The 21,216-nt window shown below is 40.8% G+C and overlaps 1 protein-coding gene across 5 annotated transcripts in view; it reads right to left on the bottom strand.

Moving 5' to 3' along the window:
• Positions 1-328: 328 nt before the first annotated feature.
• RUNX2 (RUNX family transcription factor 2) overlaps positions 329-21,216 on the bottom strand; it is a 242,607-nt gene continuing 221,719 nt past the window's right edge. For 4 of the 5 annotated variants that reach the window (XM_017878096.1, XM_017878095.1, XM_017878092.1 and 1 more), the window contains 2 exons: positions 6,117-6,182; positions 329-4,577 (listed from right to left, as the gene is read on the bottom strand). In XM_017878096.1, the coding sequence (XP_017733585.1) occupies positions 4,099-4,577; positions 6,117-6,182 (545 nt within the window). In that variant the 3' untranslated portion in view covers positions 329-4,098. The remainder of the gene's footprint in view (positions 4,578-6,116; positions 6,183-21,216) is intronic. The other variant, XM_017878094.1, reaches the window with a different exon arrangement.

Genomic DNA, 21,216 nt, shown 5'->3' on the forward strand with positions numbered 1-21,216 from the left:
TTCCCAGAGATTAGAATCATGAAGCCATCAAGACTGCATCTATACCCCTGATAGGTCCCACAGTTGGAATAAATGGCCTTACTCAAGGTGAGCACTCCTTCCTTCAGACACAAGCTGGTAAGGAAGTGAGTCCACTGCTAGATTCTTTGCCCACCCCTCTCTAGGAACAGGACAAAACAAGATTTTGTTTTACCAAGATTTTTTTTCTTCTCCCCAGTAATATAGCATCTCTTCTCTTAACAAGTCCTGGCAAGTGCCCAGGTGTAAGCAGGAGTAGACATCAGACTAGGGAGAAACCGTGAACAAGAAAAGACCCAAGGTACACACATAACAAAACCAAAAAAGCCATTTTATTGAAAATTAAATTCAAACTTCAAATTAATATTACAATCATGAGAAAAATGCCAAATAATTCAATTTACAGTTGCAACATACAATACAAATAGTCCCTTTGAAGTTAAGAGTAAACTCATCCACAATCATGACCTGTGGCACAAAGCAGAATTTTTACAATATGTGCATGGAAAGCAATTCTTGGGCAATAGCAATTGGAAAAATAAAAGGAAAGCTTGTATTTACACAAAATGCTACAAATATTTTTGTTCCACAGAAACCTAAGAATGGTAAAGCATATCCAAAAGAAATGGAATTTTATTCAGAATACCTAAGAAATTATTGTAAGTTATGGTTTTGGATGATATATTTCAAAGTACTGCATTAAAAAGCAAACAGTTATTTGTAAACATGAAGTAAACAAACATCTAAAAAATTCTCACACAGAAAATATTTTAAAATGCATTCGTTTTCTAAAACAACAAATTCAAGGTTTGGAAGAATTGTCTTTTATTATTGTTCTTTCAAATACCATAGGTATAATGGTTACTTTTGCTAATGCTTCGTGTTTCCATGTATTAACCTGGAGTCTGGGCAAGTCCCTTTCCTTGGAATGGAGGGAATCCTTAAAGCCGTACACACATCTCCTACCTTCTGAATTTATCACAGATGGTCCCTAATGGTGTGGACTTCTCTGCTCATTTTGAAAGGGCCCTGGCAGGGGAGAGGCGGTGAGACCATCTAAAGAGCAAATGATAGTTAATCTGTTAAGTTTCTCAGTTCCAGGCTGAATGTTATTCCACTAATCTAAAACCAAAGCTGTGGTACCTGTTCTGGAACTCTGACATGGGTTAAAATTTGTGAGACAACTGAAATGGATAAAAATGTGGCTGCGCTGATCACACTATACATTCCAGCAATGTCTGTGCTACACAGAGAAGCACGCTATTTTAATTCCCAGGCCCTAGCACATGGTTCCACAGTAGTAGTAAGACTTTGCTTGGGTCTTGAAATCACAAATCAAACACATGACCCAGTGCAAATTAAGGGTTCAGTGAAAAAAAAAAAAAAAAAGAAGAAAGAAAAACAAAATTTTAATCCCTAGACCGAAAAGGGCAGAATTTGTTCTAAGAAATGTGAATTACCCCCATCGGGGTGGTTGGAGTGAGGGTGGAGGGAAGAAGTGCTTGAATTTTTCCCAAGGAAAAAAAGCTTCTAAAGTGTTTCTGGGTTGCTGCCTGCAGCCACTATAGTAACATTTCAACACAAAAGCGTCCCTAAAGTCACTCGGTATGTGTACTGTAAACTTAAAAAAGCCCTTTTAACATTACAAAATAATGTACAAATATAGTACCTTTTTAATTAAATAGGATGCAGCTGGCACTGGCGGTAACATTTTTATGTCAATTAATTAAAATTGAAATGTGTAACCAGACACTGGCTTTTTTAAGTGCTGCTGAAACAAACACATATTTTACACTTACAAATAAATGGACAGTGGTGTGCTTCAAGCTACCACACACAAACAATAAATAGTATCAATTACTACTTCCATCTTACTTAAGTAATAGAAAAGTGGCTTATTTATCTAAGCATACTTGGTATACAGCCTTTAGAAGGCAAAGTGTTTTGTTTTCCCATCCATTTTTATTAGAAGGAGTCAGGATGAATTCGAAGGGAGACTCCCAGGCAGGAAGCACAGGTCCAGCTGCCCCACACGCTGTCCTGCAATGCTGGGTGGCCTAAAAAGGTGGGTTTGAGAAGGACCAGAGAACAAGGGGGCCATTAGGGGTTGAAGGCAAATCTCTGCTAAATTCTGCTTGGGTGGGTGGAGGATTCCAATGAAGGGACCCTGACTTTTCAGGGAGGACAGCAGGGATTGGCCTGGTGGTGTCATTAGATGATCCTTGTTTGGATTAAGGATTTGCACTTGGTCAATTAAAAAATGTGGCAGTGGTCAAAGTGCATGCCACAGAAGGGCTCTAGCTCAAATTCGTACACAGTAATAGACACCAAACTCCACACACCCTTGCCCTCCTTGGCCCTCCACTGTAAGAAATACAAATGTCAAAGGCTGTCTGTAGGTCCCCACGGGCCATATGTCCTCTCAGCTCAGCTACCTGCTGGAACCTGGCTGCCTCTTCAGAGGACCTACTCCCAAAAGACAGTGATGTCATTCTGCTCCTCTAAATGCAAATTCTGTGGAAAGTTGCCAGTGGGGCCTTGGGTAAGGCAGATTGGGGTTCCCCTGATGTGTTGTTTGGTAAGGCTGGTTAGTTAAGAGTCCCTGGTGCAATTTTGCTCTCCTGTACTAGGTGTCTCATAATTGATCTTCTATCCACATGTGTGGCTTTAAGCTGACTATGTCTTTGCTATGAAGCCTGGCGATTTAGAGTTTTGCTTAACTATGAAATCACAGAACATTTTTCTGTAGTTCAATGATTTACTTGTGCTTGTCTTTTTAATATGACAAGAGTCATAATTACCCCAAAGAAACTAGAAAACCACATCACTCCAGCATTTCATGCTGATAAAGGGCTAAAGGTTGTTTTTTAAATCCCTAATTATTGCTTTAAAAGGCAAAGCTGTGTTAGAGGCATTCAAAGATCTGAAAGAACTAAACATAACATTTCCTTCATACATCACAAAAACAATCTATATCTAAAATGTTTGGAGATGGAAGTATTTTTTAAAATCACATTGTGCCTGGATGAACTGAAATTGCTTAGCAATATTTCAGATATGGCTCTAGACCACTGAAGAAATTTGTTATTTAATAAAGAGCACTTTTAGAGACCGAAGTCAACATATCAATACACTAAGAAATGTTTCAAGGGTCCAAATGTCATTAAATAATTATAAATATATCTTTAAAGTTATATGACCATTCACGTTAGCAAGTTACCTCAGATTTTACACATATTCATAATTTAAAAAAAAGAAAACAAATAACACATAGCCAAACGCAAACACTATCTATACCAGTATGGCTATAATAATGTATTGCCATTTTCAGTTTTGCATAAAAGGAAAAGGCAGGTTTTAGGGATGGGATTTATTTTTGGTTCAGTGGGGAAAGGGGAGGAGGAGTGTTAAAAAAAAAAAAAAGTAAAATAAAATAATCTATCCTGATCAGTTACTTTTGAAGTCACTTTCTTAGAGCACGGAAAAAAAAAAACGAACCCAACAGTTCAGATGAGGACCTGCAGCATGTCTGAAAGCAGAAATTGGAAGAGTTATTCTGAATGATGGTACTGTGATGGAAGCGTCCATTCTACCTCATGTCCCTTTAGTGCACCTCAACTGGTTTTGTAAGCTGTCTGCGGAGGGCACTGGTCCATACACAGCTGCCACCGTGAGGGTGCGAGGTTTCAGAGCACAGAGAGGAAGAGGCTTTGCTCTTCTCCCTCCTGAACCTGGAGTCCACCTCTCTGAATTGGCATATGAACAGGTTACTGATGATAACAGACCAAACGACAAAAACAAAAATACCTTTTCCCTTCTTTGTTCCTTTGTAAAAGTACATCTTAAATAGTAAACAATCTGAAGCTCAATTGCAATTGTCTCTCTTGAGCCTTCTGCTTCTCAATATCTACCCTCTTATGGCTGCAAGATCATGACTGAGTGAATGAAAAATCTTCTAAAAAATAGGCACTTTGTAGATAGCTAATCGATATACATATATATGCACTCTCTCTATATATGTATATATTGATACGTGTGGGATGTGGCCCCCAGATACCACTGGGCCACTGCTGAGGAATTTCAATATGGTCGCCAAACAGATTCATCCATTCTGCCACTAGAATTCAAAACAGTTGGGGAACTGCTGTGGCTTCCATCAGCGTCAACACCATCATTCTGGTTAGGCAAATTTGGATTTAATAGCGTGCTGCCATTCGAGGTGGTGGTGCATGGCGGAAGCATTCTGGAAGGAGACCGGTCTCCCCCCGGCACCATGGGAAACTGATAGGATCCTGACGAAGTGCCATAGTAGAGATATGGAGTGCTGCTGGTCTGGAAGGGTCCACTCTGGCTTTGGGAAGAGCCGGGGTAGGGTGGTGGCAGGTAGGTGTGGTAGTGAGTGGTGGCGGACATACCGAGGGACATGCCTGAGGTGACTGGCGGGGTGTAAGTAAAGGTGGCTGGATAGTGCATTCGTGGGTTGGAGAAGCGGCTCTCAGTGAGGGATGAAATGCTTGGGAACTGCCTGGGGTCTGAAAAAGGGCCCAGTTCTGAAGCACCTAAAAATTATAACAGAAGATGGAGGGAAAATCTGTAAATATCAATTAAAATAATGATAGAATTGTTACAAGAAAAAAAAAAAGAAAACTTTAGCTTTCCCAAAAAGGAACAGCAAGTCACAAACAGACCTTCAAATGCACCAGTCACTTTACAGTCTTTTTTCCCCACTTTGTAGTCTTAACAGCATTGATCCTTAAGTTTTTCACCCCAGAGAATCCCAGAGGGCTTTAAAAACCCACATGTGTGCCAGGTCAATGTGTAAACCAACCCAACACTCTGATCACGTAGGTTCACTCACCAGACTTTAAGACCAAATCCTCATGGATTTTTTTTCTCTTTTGTTTCTCATTGCACTTTAGATATTTGAAGTGAAATTTTTACTGTCAGACAAGTTTATTTTCCTCAACTCAATATAAAGAAATTCCAAAATAATGTCTTATTGTTATTTACTCTTGGCAGGCTCCTTCATCATGAAGGAACATCAAAAAGAGAGCCTATCATGCTCCTATCATTTCCTTTAACGCCTTAAAATAATTTAAAATCTTGTCAGAAGTCTCATCTTAGCAACAGTGAAATCAAACCAGAAACTCATAACTTCTCTGGGGGTGGACACGGAGGGTCATAAGCTACTAGATCAGTCGGTTTTGAAAGTGGGAGTTAGGAGGCACAAGGGGGCATGGTACCTTAGGAATCACTGCATTTCAAGTCTTGATGGGAGACTTGTGACCTGATTTAGGCCAGGTGCTGACAGCAGCGGTTGCGAGAGGCTCGCTGCCTAGGGGAGATTAAGAGGAGGGCACTCCCCACCCGTCTCCCAGGCCCCAGCACCACACCCTACAGAACCAGCTTCAAGTCAACTTGAAGCAGTAACCTAAAGGCAGAGATGGTTTTCCCCTAAAGCGTGAAGCCCTTTCCCGTCTAAAGCTAATGGTAGGCCTCCTTAATAGATGTTTCTGGTGCCGAACTTATGAAACCACCGTTACATACCATTTCATGTGGAAATCAGTTTTCTGAAATGCTACAATCTTGTAGTTGTGATCTTTAAAGACTGGGTTTATTATTATTTTTCTAGAATTGACAGAATTGTAACAAGCCCTTTTCTAATACCAGTGCTCTTGTTAAAATATTGATCCCTTCTAAAATATTTTGATTATTTGGATCTCATATATTTGTTTTCCCTACAGCTTTTAGCTATAAAGGAAAGCACTAAACAATTCTTGAGGACTTTAATGAATGGGTATTTCTTCACCTCATTTTTATTCAGACCTTGTTCTCAGATATTACAATGTTTATTAAGGGAATAATCCGAACACTTTTCTTTAAAGGTGCTGACTGAAGGTTGTTAATTTTTGTTAAAATGCACACTGCTTATAATCTTCATAAAATGCAAGGGTTAAGTGCCATCATGTGCATTTGTAATATAAAGTGACTCTTTAAAAGCAACATATAGTTAACAAAATTTACAAATCGGACAGTAACAACCAGACAGCCCAGCCCAGCCCAGCCCTGCCCAGCCCAGCAATTGTTAAAAGTCTCACCTGCCTGGCTCTTCTTACTGAGAGTGGAAGGCCAGAGGCAGAAGTCAGAGGTGGCAGTGTCATCATCTGTAAAATGAGGGGGATGAGCTCTAAGTTCCCTTCCAGCTCTAATGTTCTATGACCATGAATTCCAAGAGAGAAGGAGAAGCAACAGCCTTAGGGGAGGGGTAGACAGAGAGGTTCCCATCCCTCATTAGTATTTTCCCAGAATCCGCAGGCCCATAAGCAGAGGGTAAAAGCTAGGGAGCAGCTTCTAAGGCCAGAAGCAAACACTTTCAAGATGAAGAACCAAAACTGACATAGCCCAGGCAGTCACTCTCTGCTTTTTATAAATTCTTCCATCCTCAACTAGCCTCTACCTATTCCTCCCCAAAACGAAATTCTGACAAGCTTAAGTTTAAAAATGTGGAAGCAGTGATTACGACAGAATCAGAAATGGGAGCAGATGCGCCACAACATCTCCCCCGCCCAGTGCTTGTGCCCTGCCTGGTATAATACAGAGGCCAAATGGAGGCCACAGCTGTTCCTCAGGCAGCCTCTGCATTGCAGGGCATCCAGGTGTCCTTGAGCTGGCAGAACTAATAGCGATGGGCAGGTCACTTCTGTATGCATTAAGTTCAATAGTTAGATCATATAAGAAAAACCAGAACAATGTGAACAGTGTGCATCAGAAAGAAGTCGCACTTAAAACCCCAACGTGTGCCCCCTGCAGAAGCATGGAGTTCACACAGACAGACATGTTAATGTAAAAACTGCTTCTCAGGTGTATTTGTACTTAAAACACACTGTAGTAATAATTACAATTCCATATGGTTTCACTTATTTTGATGCAGAAACCTCATTAAAACTCTTTATGTGGGGCCCTGGCAGTAAACTCCAATATGGTTTTGAATTTACTCCTCCCTCCTCCTTCCTCTCAATTTTACCTGATACATTTTGCTGATGTTTTTATTGCCCATCACATGCCAGGATCACTGTACCTTTTTGGTTTATAGATGCTAGCTAACACAAATTGACATTTGTTTTTCAATTAATGAGCTCTGGTTATGGTTTATAGAAAACAATGCAACAAATTTCCGCTAGGTTTACAGTATTTTAACCAATCACTTCTAGGCATTTGAGTCTTAATGTCTTGAGAATGGACTCTTTCTTGACAAAGAGCGCGAATGTTGACTTGAAAGGGATTATAGGATGATTTTTCAACTTATAAACAATAGAATTTTCTGGAATTTGTTTAGTCATTTTATGTTACCAAGAAATGTTCCTGAAACATATTGCAACATGTTCTGTAGGAAGAAATAGTAGCAATTTGCTCTAGTACGACATGAGATCCCTTATAAAATAAATAATCACAATAGGGTGGTGGCAGAAATATTAAACTTAAAAGAAAGACTATAAACTCCTTCCTAATCTTCAATTTTTAAAATAATAATTGTTACAGAAGCAAATAATATCATTAAATTTTCTTTCATTGAATAAGGTTGTATCTTTGCTTCTAATCTCTGTTTTGTACATGAACTCAGGTTTTCTTTTAGAACCCCTTCTTGGGCTCTTTTGACATTGTATCCTAAACTAGTCATATCTTGTGTCACCAACCACATTGTACCCGCAAACTTACAAACACAGAACTGGATATTACATCAACTAAAGTAAGCAAAATGTAAATTTGACTTATTAAGAGTCCACATTATGAAAGCCTAGAGTTCTAAAGGTAGTGCAACCCCAATCTGATTTTATAAATATAAAACCAAAGCTCAGCCACTCCCCCAGTGATACGCCTGGTACCCTCAGAGCTCCCAAGAGCCCATTTAAAACTCCTGACTACAACTCACTGGATAGATAAAGGTGGTTTGGAGACCTTTTTAAAATAGCAAGGAACAACTTGCACAGATCCATTCTTTTTGCTGTTATCCATGTTATCTCCTCCATATACAAAGTACATTCGGCTATTAGGCTTTGCTGAACAGTGGAGAAGTTGAGAGTGCTATAGCCAACACTAGATCACTTGGTGCTAAGAGTTTTAAAATGGTATGTGCCTACATCTCGGGGTTCCTGGGGGACTGCCAGGAGTTACTAGAAGCCCAAGATAATCATTGTGCATTTTCCCAATGGGCTGGTTTTACTCAACTTGGGGAAAATAATACACTATACAATAAAGATGAATATGATGTGGAAGAGAATGCAACATTTATGTGAATTTTTAGTCAAAGTCAAATAAAAAATGACCTCAACAAAAATTTTGCACTTGTACAGCTTTAGGCTATGCTTCCAGATCCCCTAAGCTACTCAAATATTCCATTATGTTGGTTGAGGAACTCTGATGGAAAAGTCTAAACTCCTAATTTACTGCTTAGGTAATGCAAATCTAACCCCTGTTTGACAAATAGGAAGGGTGATATCTAGAGAAAGGAAGCCATTTACTCAGTATCACAAAATCACAGCCACAGCTAGACAGACCTCTTTGACTTCTAACAAAGGATATGCGATCTTAGTTACCCTTAAGGAATCTGGTTAACATGATCACAGATCTATCTACACACACACACACACACACACACACACACACACACACACACCCCTCTGCTATCTTAGAGGTTGGTTTGCCTAAATGAAAAATACTTAAAATATCTCAAAATACTTAAATTGACTCTTCTGCTGCCTAAGTGCTGCCCCAGTGAGAGTTCCTATCTTTGGGATATTATTAACAACTCTTTCAGGCCTTGTTGATCTAATCTGCTAAATAATGGGCAATTAGTTTAGTTGCTCAGGGCAACATGTGAATGAGACCAAGGTCAAGGGTATGATCCCCTTAGGACCTGCTGGCTTCCTACAGATGCATTTCATTCCAAAACTGCTGTCTACACCCCTAGCCAAAGCCAAACAGCTTGCAAACAAATGTAGCTGTCATAAAGAGAGCTGCAAGAACTTTGCTCATTAAAATAGTAACGGCAGTGGCGGCAGCAATTTTTCACAACCTAATATACACAGGGAAGAATATATTAATAAAATTTCCATGAAGTACAAATAAAAATAAAATCACTAATAAAAGTAAAAACATCTTGCCCCTCCTCCCAAGGTCTATGAAGGAAAAGGAAATAGCCTCTCTTTACCCAACTAGGTTTCTTGGTCTTCAAGTGGAAAGTGTATGAAACCAAGATAAGGGGGAATCAAAGAGAATGTCTGATCTCTAATTTTCAGGGCCTGCAATCCTCCACGTGACATCTTTCACACACTGCTTTCCAATGCTGCTTATCCTGCGTCACATTTGGCTCACACTGAGAGTAGCTGTGGAGGGTAGAGATGTGTCTGATACTTTTTTGCCTCCCCTTCAGAACTTCGTAACAGTCACACCTATGTTTGACATTTGTAGGCCTTTACCAAGGCCTTTACTTTAACATACATTTTCTCATTGACTAGGCCCCCAATAAATAATGGTTGGTTGATGGAAAATGGGTAAGGTGATCTCTAGAACAAAAAGAAACTGGAATTTGGGCAAAATAACATACTAGGTACTTGCCATTGGGGCTGTCAGCTGGGAAACCCCATGCCCCATGTCCTCTTGGCCTCTGTGCGGTACATTCACACATCCCCGTGGAGCAGGCAGGTTGGGGCAGAAAAAAAGGAAGCGGAGCCTTGAATCCAGACTGAACATATGTTGGCATATTCAGAGTCCTCTGCCCACTTTATGTGAGGGCATAAAGGTACAGAATGAAAAGCCATCATACTTCTCAGCAATGAGGTGTTAACTTCAAAGCTTCATTGGGGCCTTTTAAATGGTAGCAGTTATTGCTTCAACAAATCTCAAATAAATCCCAAGAACATTTTATTAAGCCCCTCTCAGAGTTCTTTCTATTGGAACATGTAATACACAAGACCTACGTGGAGCTGCTCTCCCCTGGTAACCAAGGAGGAGAATCTTCTCCCCTTTTTAAATGTTTTGGCTGCCCCCTTACCAACAGCTCTATTATTTAATTTCCTATTTTACTACTGTTCCAATAGCATTTATTTTCTGTATCACTCTTTTGCGCCCTTACTCACTCTCTTACTGAATTATTAGCTGTTTCTTAGTCTGTTTTCTCCAACTATAAAGTCAGCTTTGGATGGCAAAGAATATGTTTTCCTCTCATAGCCCTCTCAGAACCTAGTACGTTGTAAGAGGTTAAAATGAAAAAAAAAAAAAAAAATGTGGGTGCAAGGTTGGATGGATGAATGAATACATAAATTAGTCTAAGGATTGGGAACTCTGTACAATAACTCTGTACAGTTTTAACACAAAAGAAAAAGATATGAAAAGCATTGAGCAAGGCTGACATCAAACCTAAAATGTAATTCGAATACATTCCATACTTATAAAACCCTGTAAAACTCTCCTTAAAGAGCATTCAAAGCTATTCCCAAGCATTATTGCATCACTTGACCTCACATCGCAGACAGGAGCCCCCAAAACAGCAGTTGACACTAGTAAACGGATGCCTCTGGTTTGTTACCACTGTTATTTCCTCTTCACTCCCAGCACCTGTCCTGCCTCCCAGCCAGTATCTGGGTGTGGATCCACACTAGGGAGCCCTGGGGAGACTAGACGAAGGGGAACGAGGGCCAGGTCAGAAACGCATGGCCTGCTGTTAAGTAAGCATACTCGTCCTTCCTCATGATCCTGGGTTAATTGCTGCCACTAAGATCATAATCTTAGAGTGAGTAGTTTAAAGGAACAGAGAGTGAAACTAGCATCTTGTTTGAATTTTTAGACTAGTATGCAGAAGCAGAAGTCAGAGTCATCAAGAATCATAGATGAGTTCCATAGATGAGTTTTATAGACACGGAAGCCTGCAGGCATGGTAGATCTGAGCGGTAACACGAGACTCCGACACAATTCTCCGTCCCAGCTCCAGCATTCTATTCTACCTCTGCACCCTGACAAAGCATGCAGGGTGCAGAGGAAAACATAGAGGGTCTGCCTTGAGCTTCTTGAAATCTGCATTCTATGAAAACACACATGAAAAGGGAAATTGTTCCACTTACTGCCTTTTTAAGTCACACAGGCAGTAGGGCCTTAAAACAAGAGTGTATTACCCCTTACTCAAGCATAGGCCAGCCACCTTTCAAAAGGCATATCTGAGCAATTCTGTAATAAAGGAGTGAAAAGGAAGGAGGCTATGTGCATATTCAGAGTCCTCTGCCCTATTTCAAAGTCATATCCCACTGCTCCTCAGCATGGCCCCTCTTCCTGGTGGAGTGATATATACTCAGGACACTCAAGGGAGCTTTGCCCATGCTCTCCACAGCACCCATGACTTTCTCCCTTTTCTCTGTCAGACCAAGGTGAGCAAGCACTGTCTTCAAATCTCACCACTACACAAGGATTTCCTGGGCATACAAATTCTTACCATAATATTTCATTTATCAAACAACCCTTGGATATTTATGTAGAGAAATCTTACTGCTGCACACATTCCTAAGTATTATCATTGGTTTTAGATAAGAATTTTCATTTTCCAACTAAAGAGGAAGCAAATTAAGAGTAAGAACGACATATTCTTCTTCCAGATCCCAGCTAATACACAGTATGGTGCTGAGAAGACAGATGCTTCAAAAAATTTTGCTAAGCAGATGAATTACTACCAAAGTCTCAAGCAGGTAAACATGACAGAGGTAGAAATGCTATATAAACAAAAGTCAAATGTAGACTATATGCAAAATATTACTTTGCATTTTCCACACTGAGGTTCTAAGGGACCAATTTTCTAAATTTCCCGGAATTTCTCCCCTCACACTAAAAAATGATCAACTATCCATCACTAACTTAGTTTTACTTTTCATTTCATTAGATGATAATTAGGAAAATGTACCATATATGGAAGACATGCAATGGATCATCCTGATGGAGAAGAAAGCAGCAAAATGAGATTGTGAAATCATTTTAAGATAATGAAATGACCAGCAAACTCCATTCTTTTGCAAAAGAGAGGGAAAGTGCCTCAACTATCCAGTCTAAATATTTGTTTTCTGTGTTGTAATGAATTGTACTTTTCCACTGCATGCTCAGAAATTCTGAAAGAACTAGCTGATCCTAAGGCTAAGAAAGTATGTTATGCTGAAGGAAAAAGAGAGAGAGGAAAAAAAAAAAAACCTGGCAATTTTCAAAAAATTCAGCCATTCCTTAAACCCACCCAAATTTTGAGAATATTGTTGGAAGAATATATTTCCTTTTGTAAAGGGAAAGGGGGCAGGCAGTAGAAGTGTGAGTGAGTGTGTATGCATACAGGGAGGGAGAGCAAGGGAAGGAAGGAGCCAAAGATGGAGGGGGAGAGAAAAGGGAGGAAAAATGAGAGAGATCTTCCTGCTAGGCCTTGATTAAGAACTTTTTAAATCCTAGGAAGGGTGGATAGTCTTTGAAACCAGATCCGCTGCAGGAAGGAGGCCAGCACCCAGGACACCGTGTCTTTCAGAAGGGGCCACCCACGGTGCCGTGGCAGTCATATGACTGCCCTGTCACATCCTGAAGCCATTTCCAGCCCATGCACACGTCTGTGCTCCCATTTAGAGAGGATGGGATATATTGGGAACACATATGGAAACACTTTCAGAGAATCAGTTTCCATGAAATTCATAATGAGCCAAGTGGCTTCAGATGTGGTTGCGTTCCTCCGATTAGCCAGCAAAAAAAAAAAAAAAAAAAGGAAAAAAGGAGGAAAAAAAAGGGACAAATCCACCCTTTCAGACTTTATTTCAGTTTCAGAAAAATTAAAAACCACTAATGACTTATGGCTACCAAAACATGGAGCCACAATTAGGAGAGAAGGAACTAGGAAAAACGAGGGAGAGAGGTTTAAAAGTGATAGCCTTTCCCTTCTAAAAATAAGTTTCAATATCGGTAATCTTACCTTAAATCAGAGAGAGGCTTTCCTGCGATGGTATCTGCCTAGAGTGGCATAATTAATTTTCTGACATCTTGGCAGGAGGTTGTGCGCATGTGCAAATGAGGGGGTGGGAGGTGGCGGGGAGATGGCGAGCGAGGCAGAGGCTGCAAGACCAACCCTTATTTGATAACATATGTGGTCAATTAAGATTATTTTAAAAATTGCAAACTAAATGATAAATTGTTCCTAAGTAAATCTTTCAAAAAAGCCAGAATTCAGACAGGACAGCCTGGTATTTTCCTGTAGCCTGCGCTAGTGGTAACTTGGGCTATATTAAAAGCAGAAATTTATGAACTGGTTGAGATGTTATATATTAGACACCAAAACCTAACTGATAGGAAGGCATGAAATACAAGAAGTGGACAAATGGAGAAGGGTTTTTAAAGAGGGACATTTAACTGATATTAGTAAGTTAAAACATTATTTTTGTATTAAAACAAAAACATACATATTCTAAAATAAAATTCACATACATTCTCAGATAAAACAAGAGACATGAAAACATTTTCCTTAGGAGACTTGGGGTTGTTTTGGGTTATGCCAGAAGATCGGGGAGAGCAGGGGTAGTGAAGGAGCCCTTCAGTTTCCTCTGCCCTTTGAGGCGCTCCCGTGGAAAAGTCTGCGCAGCGTTTCTTTCAGGCTTGGTAGCAAGCCTGAAGCCCTGGTGCAGGAATGTTCTGACTTGAAGCTGCTTGATGATGGGCTGGGAACTAGAACCGCCTATTGCTTAATAGACGAGTCAGTCGCTTAGTTCCCTAACCATATGAGTCCTATAAGTGATGGAACAGCCACAGCATCCCATTGTGTTAGCAAAAATTGACTAAAAGAGTGGCTAACCAAGCAACTGGGATTCCACGGCTCAGATCTGCAGAAGTACTCGATGGAAGCACTCCCACTGCCATTTTGTCATTAAATCCTCTGTGAGGTAGCAAAGTCACTGGCTGTACTTTATGAATGGCAAACTTAAACTCAAAAAAAAGTGATTTCATCGAAGTTACAGATCAGTACATGGTGGCCCACGACCCGGCCCCAGACTTGTGGGGGCTTTGCTGCCACTGTCTCCCCTAGGGTGCAGGGATTTGGGGTCATTTTCATGTAAATTCTAGCAGCCTGGCCATGGCTACCAGGAAGGCAATGATGAAAAGCGTTCTGACCAATTATCACTGACAGCCCTGGGGATGGAGGTGGAATGGGAGGCAGATGCATTCACTTATTTGCCATGCTTGACCCAGCCCCAGAATTCTGATATTGTCTTTACCACTGGCATTCTGAATGATATGAAGCAAATCACGTTTTATATTCCTTAGTCTCATTGCATGAGACACTTGTAAGCAGGAACTGGTAACAGTACACAGCAAATAGCCAACATTTCCATCCTAAAAGGGCATGCCTCCCTACCCGTACTATTTGAACTAGTAGGGTCAGAGAAGAAGGAAACCAAAAAGACTGGGTCTCCAAGTTAGAAAATACATAAATTGAAGATCAAAATCCTGAAATTCGCGATCAACCCCACACACCTAACTGCAGGTCCAGTCAAACTCTTCTGGAAAAAAAAAAAATAAATAAATAAAAATAAAAAAACCATAACTGAGAAGAGAGATGCTGGTTGAGGTAGGAAAAGACTATGAAATGAATAATCACCATAAAGTCCACTGTTTTCAGATAGAGTTTGAAGAGTTCTAGTCAGACTCTGCTTCTTAAAGTAGGACTCGAGCTGCTCCTTTAAATCTAAAACCTACCCAATCTAAGACTACACCTGTAACCGAGACTAGCACTGGTCCAGGAGAGACGCCAGGGAAAAGGAAGAGTCCACTGCAGGCAGCGGCTGCTTTCAAGTCCGAATCACACAAAACCTGACAAGCTGGGGCACTATTTTTTCAAAGCCAATTTCCCAAAATAGATCTCAAAAGGCTTGGTGCCCAGGTGTGGTCCAACAGCCCTGAGGCCATCCTGGGCCTTAGAGCACGTGGCTCAAATTGCCTGATGCCCCTAGACCTAGGACTTGAACCAGATTACTAAGTGCTGTTCAATCTCTATAACTCAACTCCAAAAGATATAGCTACCCCAGGCCTAACGCAATCCATATTAATCTCGGATCAAAGCCACAGGCTTCAGCCTCAAACTGTATGGTGCGAGGACCTATGCTTATTTTTGCCCTTTCTCCCTCTACAGTCAGATGCAGCCACTTACCTGTGCCCCAGTGGAGGCCTGGGCTGACCATGCCCTGGGAGCGGTTCCTACCCCAGGAGGAAATACATAAGGGGCTTCTGGGTTGTGACAGACGCTGGCTTTATATTCGAGGTTCACTTTGTGTGTTGCATCTTCTGCTTGGGTGGTTTATCTGGCTTCCTGAATCTTTATCTTGTTTGACTTTCTGGTTCCTTGGGATTTCCTTGTTCATGTCTGCCTACCTGTTCTGTGACTTCACGTCAGGTTTTTTCGCTCAGGTGTGTGTGTGTTTCTAGACTCTGTGTTAAGTGCACACAAACATTTGCAAGAGCAACAATCTTGTCCCAACTTATCTTTCCAGTCTCGTGTCTCATTTTCCTTCTCATGAACTCTACAATCCAGACATACCGGACCCTCTTCCATCTTCTGTGCTACCCTGCCTTTTCCCACCTTCCTGCCTGGGTTTACATTAGCCCCTTGGCCCTTAGTATCCCCCTAGCCCCCTACCCTATCTCAACTCCTTAAAATTCTAAACAGCCTTTAAAATCGACCTCACAGTCCCCAATTGCTGTGAAGCTTCTTCACATATTCTTGCTTTAGCCCACAGTAACCTCCCCTTTCTCTCTGCAGGCAATTAGTTCTTCATTTGTATCTTTCTTATAAGTTTGCTGGGAGAGCAACAATTGCATGGTCACCTCTACTAGCCTTTTTTTTTTTTTTTAATTTAACTTTTAAGTTCAAGGGTACATGTGCAGGTTTGTTACACAGATAAACTTGTGACTCGGGAGTTTGTCATACAGATTATTTCATCGTCCAGGTATTAAGCCTAGTACTCGTTAGTTATTTATCCTGATCCTCTCCATCCTCCCAGCCTCCACCATCCATATGTGTCCATGTGTTCTCAACATTCAAGCTCCCACGTATAAGTGAGAATATGCAGCAGTATTTGGTTTTCTGTTCCTGCATGAGTTTGCTAAGGATAATGGCCTCCAGCTCCATCTGTCTTCCTGCAAAGGACATGATCTCGTTCTTTTTTACAGCTGCATTCAACTAGCCTTTAAAAAATGGGAATGCTGTCCTATTTATCTTTAAACACACCATCGCCTTTCTCAGAGTTACATACAAAAAGTATTTAAATGTGTGTCTAAGGGAAAAATGATGGCAATAAGCAGACTTGACCTAAATCTGCTAACTGCCTTTCCTACTTACTCTACCTGTGTGTACCTGAAAGGGTTCAGGTTAGTTGTGGAGCCACAGCTCCGCCCTACCAGTTAGTTCTGCAGCGAGTCTCTTGCTCTCCTCTGTTCCCTGGCTTGCCCCCTTTACCCTGTGAACAAACACTGTTTCTGATGTTTTCAGTCCCAGCAAATCATCAGGTCCCACATCAACCTACCTCTCAAAACTCATCATGAAATGATAAGCTAACATATCAGATTTTGCTTTTTAAGTTTTCACTGTTTTTACATACTTTTGGTTTTACCTTCACCAAGAGCCTGAGAGGTAAGCAGGATAGGCACCGATTGATAAGGAAGCTTCATCAGAGAAAGAAGGCACCGTCTGGAGGACACAGCTCATTAGTGCAGGGCTGAAATGAATGCATTGGGTTTCCAATTTGTGTCCTTTTTTTCCCCCAGTAGAGGTGCCTCATTAGCATCTACTACTTTTCATCCAAAGTCTTGACAGGAGGGCTGGGCGTGGTGGCTCAGGCATGTAATCCCAGCACTTTGGGAGGCCAACGCAGGCAGATCACTTCAGATCAGGAGTTTGAGACCAGCCTGCCCAATATGGTGAAACCCCATCTCTACTACTAAAAATACAAAAATTAGCCAGGCGTGGTGGCGTGCACCTGTAGTCCCAGCTAATCGGGAGGCTAAGGCATGAGAATCGCTTGAACCCGGGAGGTGGAGGCTGCAGTGAGCCAAGACTGAACCACTACACTCCAGCCTGGATGACAGAGTAAGACTCTGTCTCAAAACAAAACAAAAAAAAAGGATGGTATTTCTTTAAAAACAGGGCATATTTCAATTGATACTTTTAAAGCGATGACTGGTATGCCTTCTCGCATTGGATGTTTATATCCAGTGACATCAGGAACTAAACTACTACCTTTTATTTAACTGAAAAACTGACTTTGCAAAGAATTTCTTTCTCTTTGTTGCTAGGAATTAGCCTAAAACGATGTACAAGAGTCTTCCTGCTATCCTGAGACAATGCTCCTTATGTAACTTCCGAATCCAAATGCAGTGTTGTAGTAACTCGTTCCTCTGACAGTCGCAGCGTTTTTCCACTCAAGCCCTGCACACAGAATTAACTCAAAACTTCTGCAAGAAAAACGTCCCTTTTAGAGTTTGATTTGGCATCAGTTTCAAAGAGCTGTTTGTATATTTTAGAATATGTAGAATTTTCCTTTGATTGAAAACTCTCTTTTAACAATGGACAAGAGATGATTTCTCTTCTAAGTGATTTAAACAAAAACAAACACATCTTAGTTACATAGAGCCTTGTTCTCAAAGTGGTCTTTCTGAAAGAAATCAAACCCTACAGATTGTTAAGCATTTGGCAAAAGCCTTCAAATAGCCAAAGCCAAATAGCGAAATTTTCCTTGTTGTAGGAGATAAACAAATACTAGAGCAAATTTTTTAAAAAATAGAACCTCCTTTCACTTTCTACTCTACTCGATAACATTCCCCTCTCAACACACACACACACACACACACACACCCCTTCAGAAGGGTTTCATCTTCGATGTTTATTCCTGGTGCTATAGTAATAAACTCGCCACAAATGGACATTTTCAACATCTGTTTGTGGCTGTTCCCAGACGTCTTGTATTTCTTTGGGACATGAAGCCCTCTGTCTCCCAAGTGTAAACAGACACACCTAATTATGTATTAAGGTGTCTGAGAGGAGCTACTTGTTTTGATGACCGTAAAAAAAAAAAAAAAAAAAAAAGAAGAAGAAGAAGAAGAAGAAGAAGAGCCCGGTCTGCTTAGCTCGCTGTGGGATGTGGGATAAACACACAGTAGTCCAGTAGTAGCTCCTCAAACAGTGGAAGTTCTCTGCCTGCCAAGGACAAAATCCAAGTCCTATTTTTCTCAGCCTGAGAATCATGTCCACTGAGTCCACTCCAGATGTGGACCAAAACAGTCAATGACTGGGCAGGAGAGACAGTGCTGCCACAGATGCAGGGCCACATCTATTTACTCTTTTCATAAGGACTTAATTTTCGGGTGAAAGGAGGAAAGGTGCAGAGGAGGAAGAGGTCATTGGGGGTTCATTGTTTTTCTTCTTCTTCAGGTCACAATGGCCATGGATAGCAATTTTAATACAACGTCAGTAGCCTATGAGAAATGTAGCAGGAGAAAATAATTCTAGAGTGTTGAACTAGCAACTGGAGATGTGGGTTCTGGTCACAGTGCTGTCCTTGCCTCGCAGGGTGATCATGGTGGAGTTCCTTTCCCTCCCCGACCCACACATTCTTCTTCAGTAAAATGAGGGGCGGGGACGAAATCATCTCTGTGGGTTTCCCGGCTCTAAAATTCTGATCCTGCTACATATTGGACAAGTCTGAGAATTCCAAAAATAGCTTCAAAAATTCTACTAGAAATACTGTTCCTGTAAAGAATGGTCCCCATTCATTAAAAGCAGTACTAGTTTTCAAAACAAGGTAATAAATCTATACATTCAATGTGAAAAAAAAAATCCAGGTTTTCTAGGTACAAAATGTCAATTCAAAAATTTAGGATCTTTTCTAAAATTAAAAAAAATGTAATTGTTAACAACCGTTCCCAACACAGGCCAAAAGAAAATGGGAACACTACTAGCTTTTTAAGAAAGTCTTTCATCCTTAAATTTAGCAGTAAAGGAAGTTAAAACCAACACTTCAGGCTCACATATTCGATGGGAGATATCATGTGAGTTATTTTCTTTTCTCTTCTAGATTATTTAAGCAAACTCTTTGATCTGAATTATCTCAAGTCAAAATAAATGATTTTTTGTATCAACCTTTCCAGCTCTCGCAGGGTAGAATATATTGCGCATAATTTAAGTAGCTTTAAATTTCCTTGCCCCACATATAAAAGCATATATTTTGAGGCCTTTTTTTTTTTTTTTAAGACGGAATCGCACTCTGTTGCCAGACTGGAGTGCAATGGCACCATCTTGGCTTACCACAACCTCTGTCTCCTGGGTTCAAGCAATTCTCCTGCCTCAGCCTCCCGAGTAGCTGGGACTGCAGGTGCGTACCACCACGCCTGACTAATTTTTGTATTTTTATTAGAGACGCAGTTTCACCATGTTGGCCAGGATGGTCTCGATCTCTCGACCTCGTGATCTGCCTGCCTTGGCCTCCCAAAGTGCTGGGATTACAGGCATGAGCCACCGTACCCAGCCTCTTTTGAGGTTTTAAGATTTCATTAATGTGTACATTTTAAATTTCTAGAATAAAATTTATGTTTTTACAAAATTGGGAGGTAGATTTTTCTGCTATTATTTCTGGTTAGGGATTTGGTCCACTTTACTTTATTTTGGGTTCTCTGATCTACATCAAACCATGAATTTTGGCTACTTAGTAAGGATTAATGGTGTTATCCAGGTGTGGGCTGGAAAGACTAGTGATACAAATACTCCTCTTAGGATGATATCCAACAGGCCTTTGTAGCAAAGTCTGATTCTGATATGGAGACTCCTACAGCAGTACAGAGTAGGGAAAAGCACATTATGTGGAGCTAAAAGACCTGGAATTGAGTTTTCACTCTCCATCCCTTTCAATTGATGACCCTGAACAAATCTCTGAATGTCTCTGAGCCCCAATTTCCTACTGGCAAACTACTGAGTGTAATAGTATTGATACTCCAATGCATTGTGACGATTAAATGAAATAATGCCTGTGAAAGTGCTTTCTATAGACATAAAGCACTAAGTATTATTAATACTAAGTTTTGCTATGCATTTATTTTTACTCTCACCTTTGGACTTAGTTGTAAAGTTCTTCCTATCTTCCCCTGCACTTAATTTGTATTAGATTCTAACATGATGTTCTTTATCTGTGAGCTTTAAGTACTTTCTGCCATCAGAAAAGAGCTATTACAGAGGACCCGATCGTCCTGCTTATTTTTAATTCCCTCACTCTCTGGAGTTCCTTAAGGAAAGCAGTAGAAGAGTTCAAGGTGCGCTCCTAAGATGGCTCCTCCTTCCTGGGAGTCCTCAGTTTGTCTGTACATAATCTGTTGCACCTGCCCCAGTCTCCACCTCTCCTGGATGACCAGCAGCATCCTCTGGAGACAGCAGCTTGATAGGCTGCCAGAGTCCACGTGTCATCTAACTGCACTGAGCCATGGGCCTCTTCATATGCAATATGATACTGTGGGGGGATGCAATAACCCTAACTCACAGATTGTACTTGTGCCTATCTCTTTGTTCTTCCTGTTTCCCTCAATGTTAACCCGTTTGTTACACTTGTTGGAACTTACTTGCCACATTTTTAGATAACTGAAGGGATTTACCTCCAATTCGCCTTCTATATAACCTAAAGTGGTACTGCTTATTTGATTTTAATAAATTTTTACAAAGATTATTTTCGAACTTCTAACTAGACATTCTATAATTTGCAGTTTGAGATTTAACCTGTTTATTAAAATGGTGGTAGGAAGACCCCTGGGAGAGGTTCACTTTGGTGAAATCGTTTTTCTCTCTTAGGTACCAGAGATGTGGTAAAGTGCAGGAGGAAGGCAACTTAGCCATCTGTAGAAGCTGTGGCTTTGCAAGTCCGAAGCTGACACCTCAAATACTAGCTTGCAAAGTCTGCAAATCGGCTGAAAGACAACCACATCTCCAGTTCCCTAGTTTTAAGGCACTTAAGTGTCTAGTTACCTATCTCCTAGCCCACCTGTGCAGTGATTTTCACTATTATACCACAGTGTTGTTGTAGTGAAAAAAGATCAGTATCAATGCCTTAAGACTGGAGCGGGAGGGCATGAGTACAAGCAAGTCCAGCCACTCATCTGAAGAGGAGG

This window comes from Rhinopithecus bieti, unplaced genomic scaffold, assembly GCF_001698545.2.
Source record: "Rhinopithecus bieti isolate Rb0 unplaced genomic scaffold, ASM169854v2 scaffold_9981, whole genome shotgun sequence".
NCBI classification, from domain to species: Eukaryota; Metazoa; Chordata; class Mammalia; order Primates; family Cercopithecidae; genus Rhinopithecus; species Rhinopithecus bieti.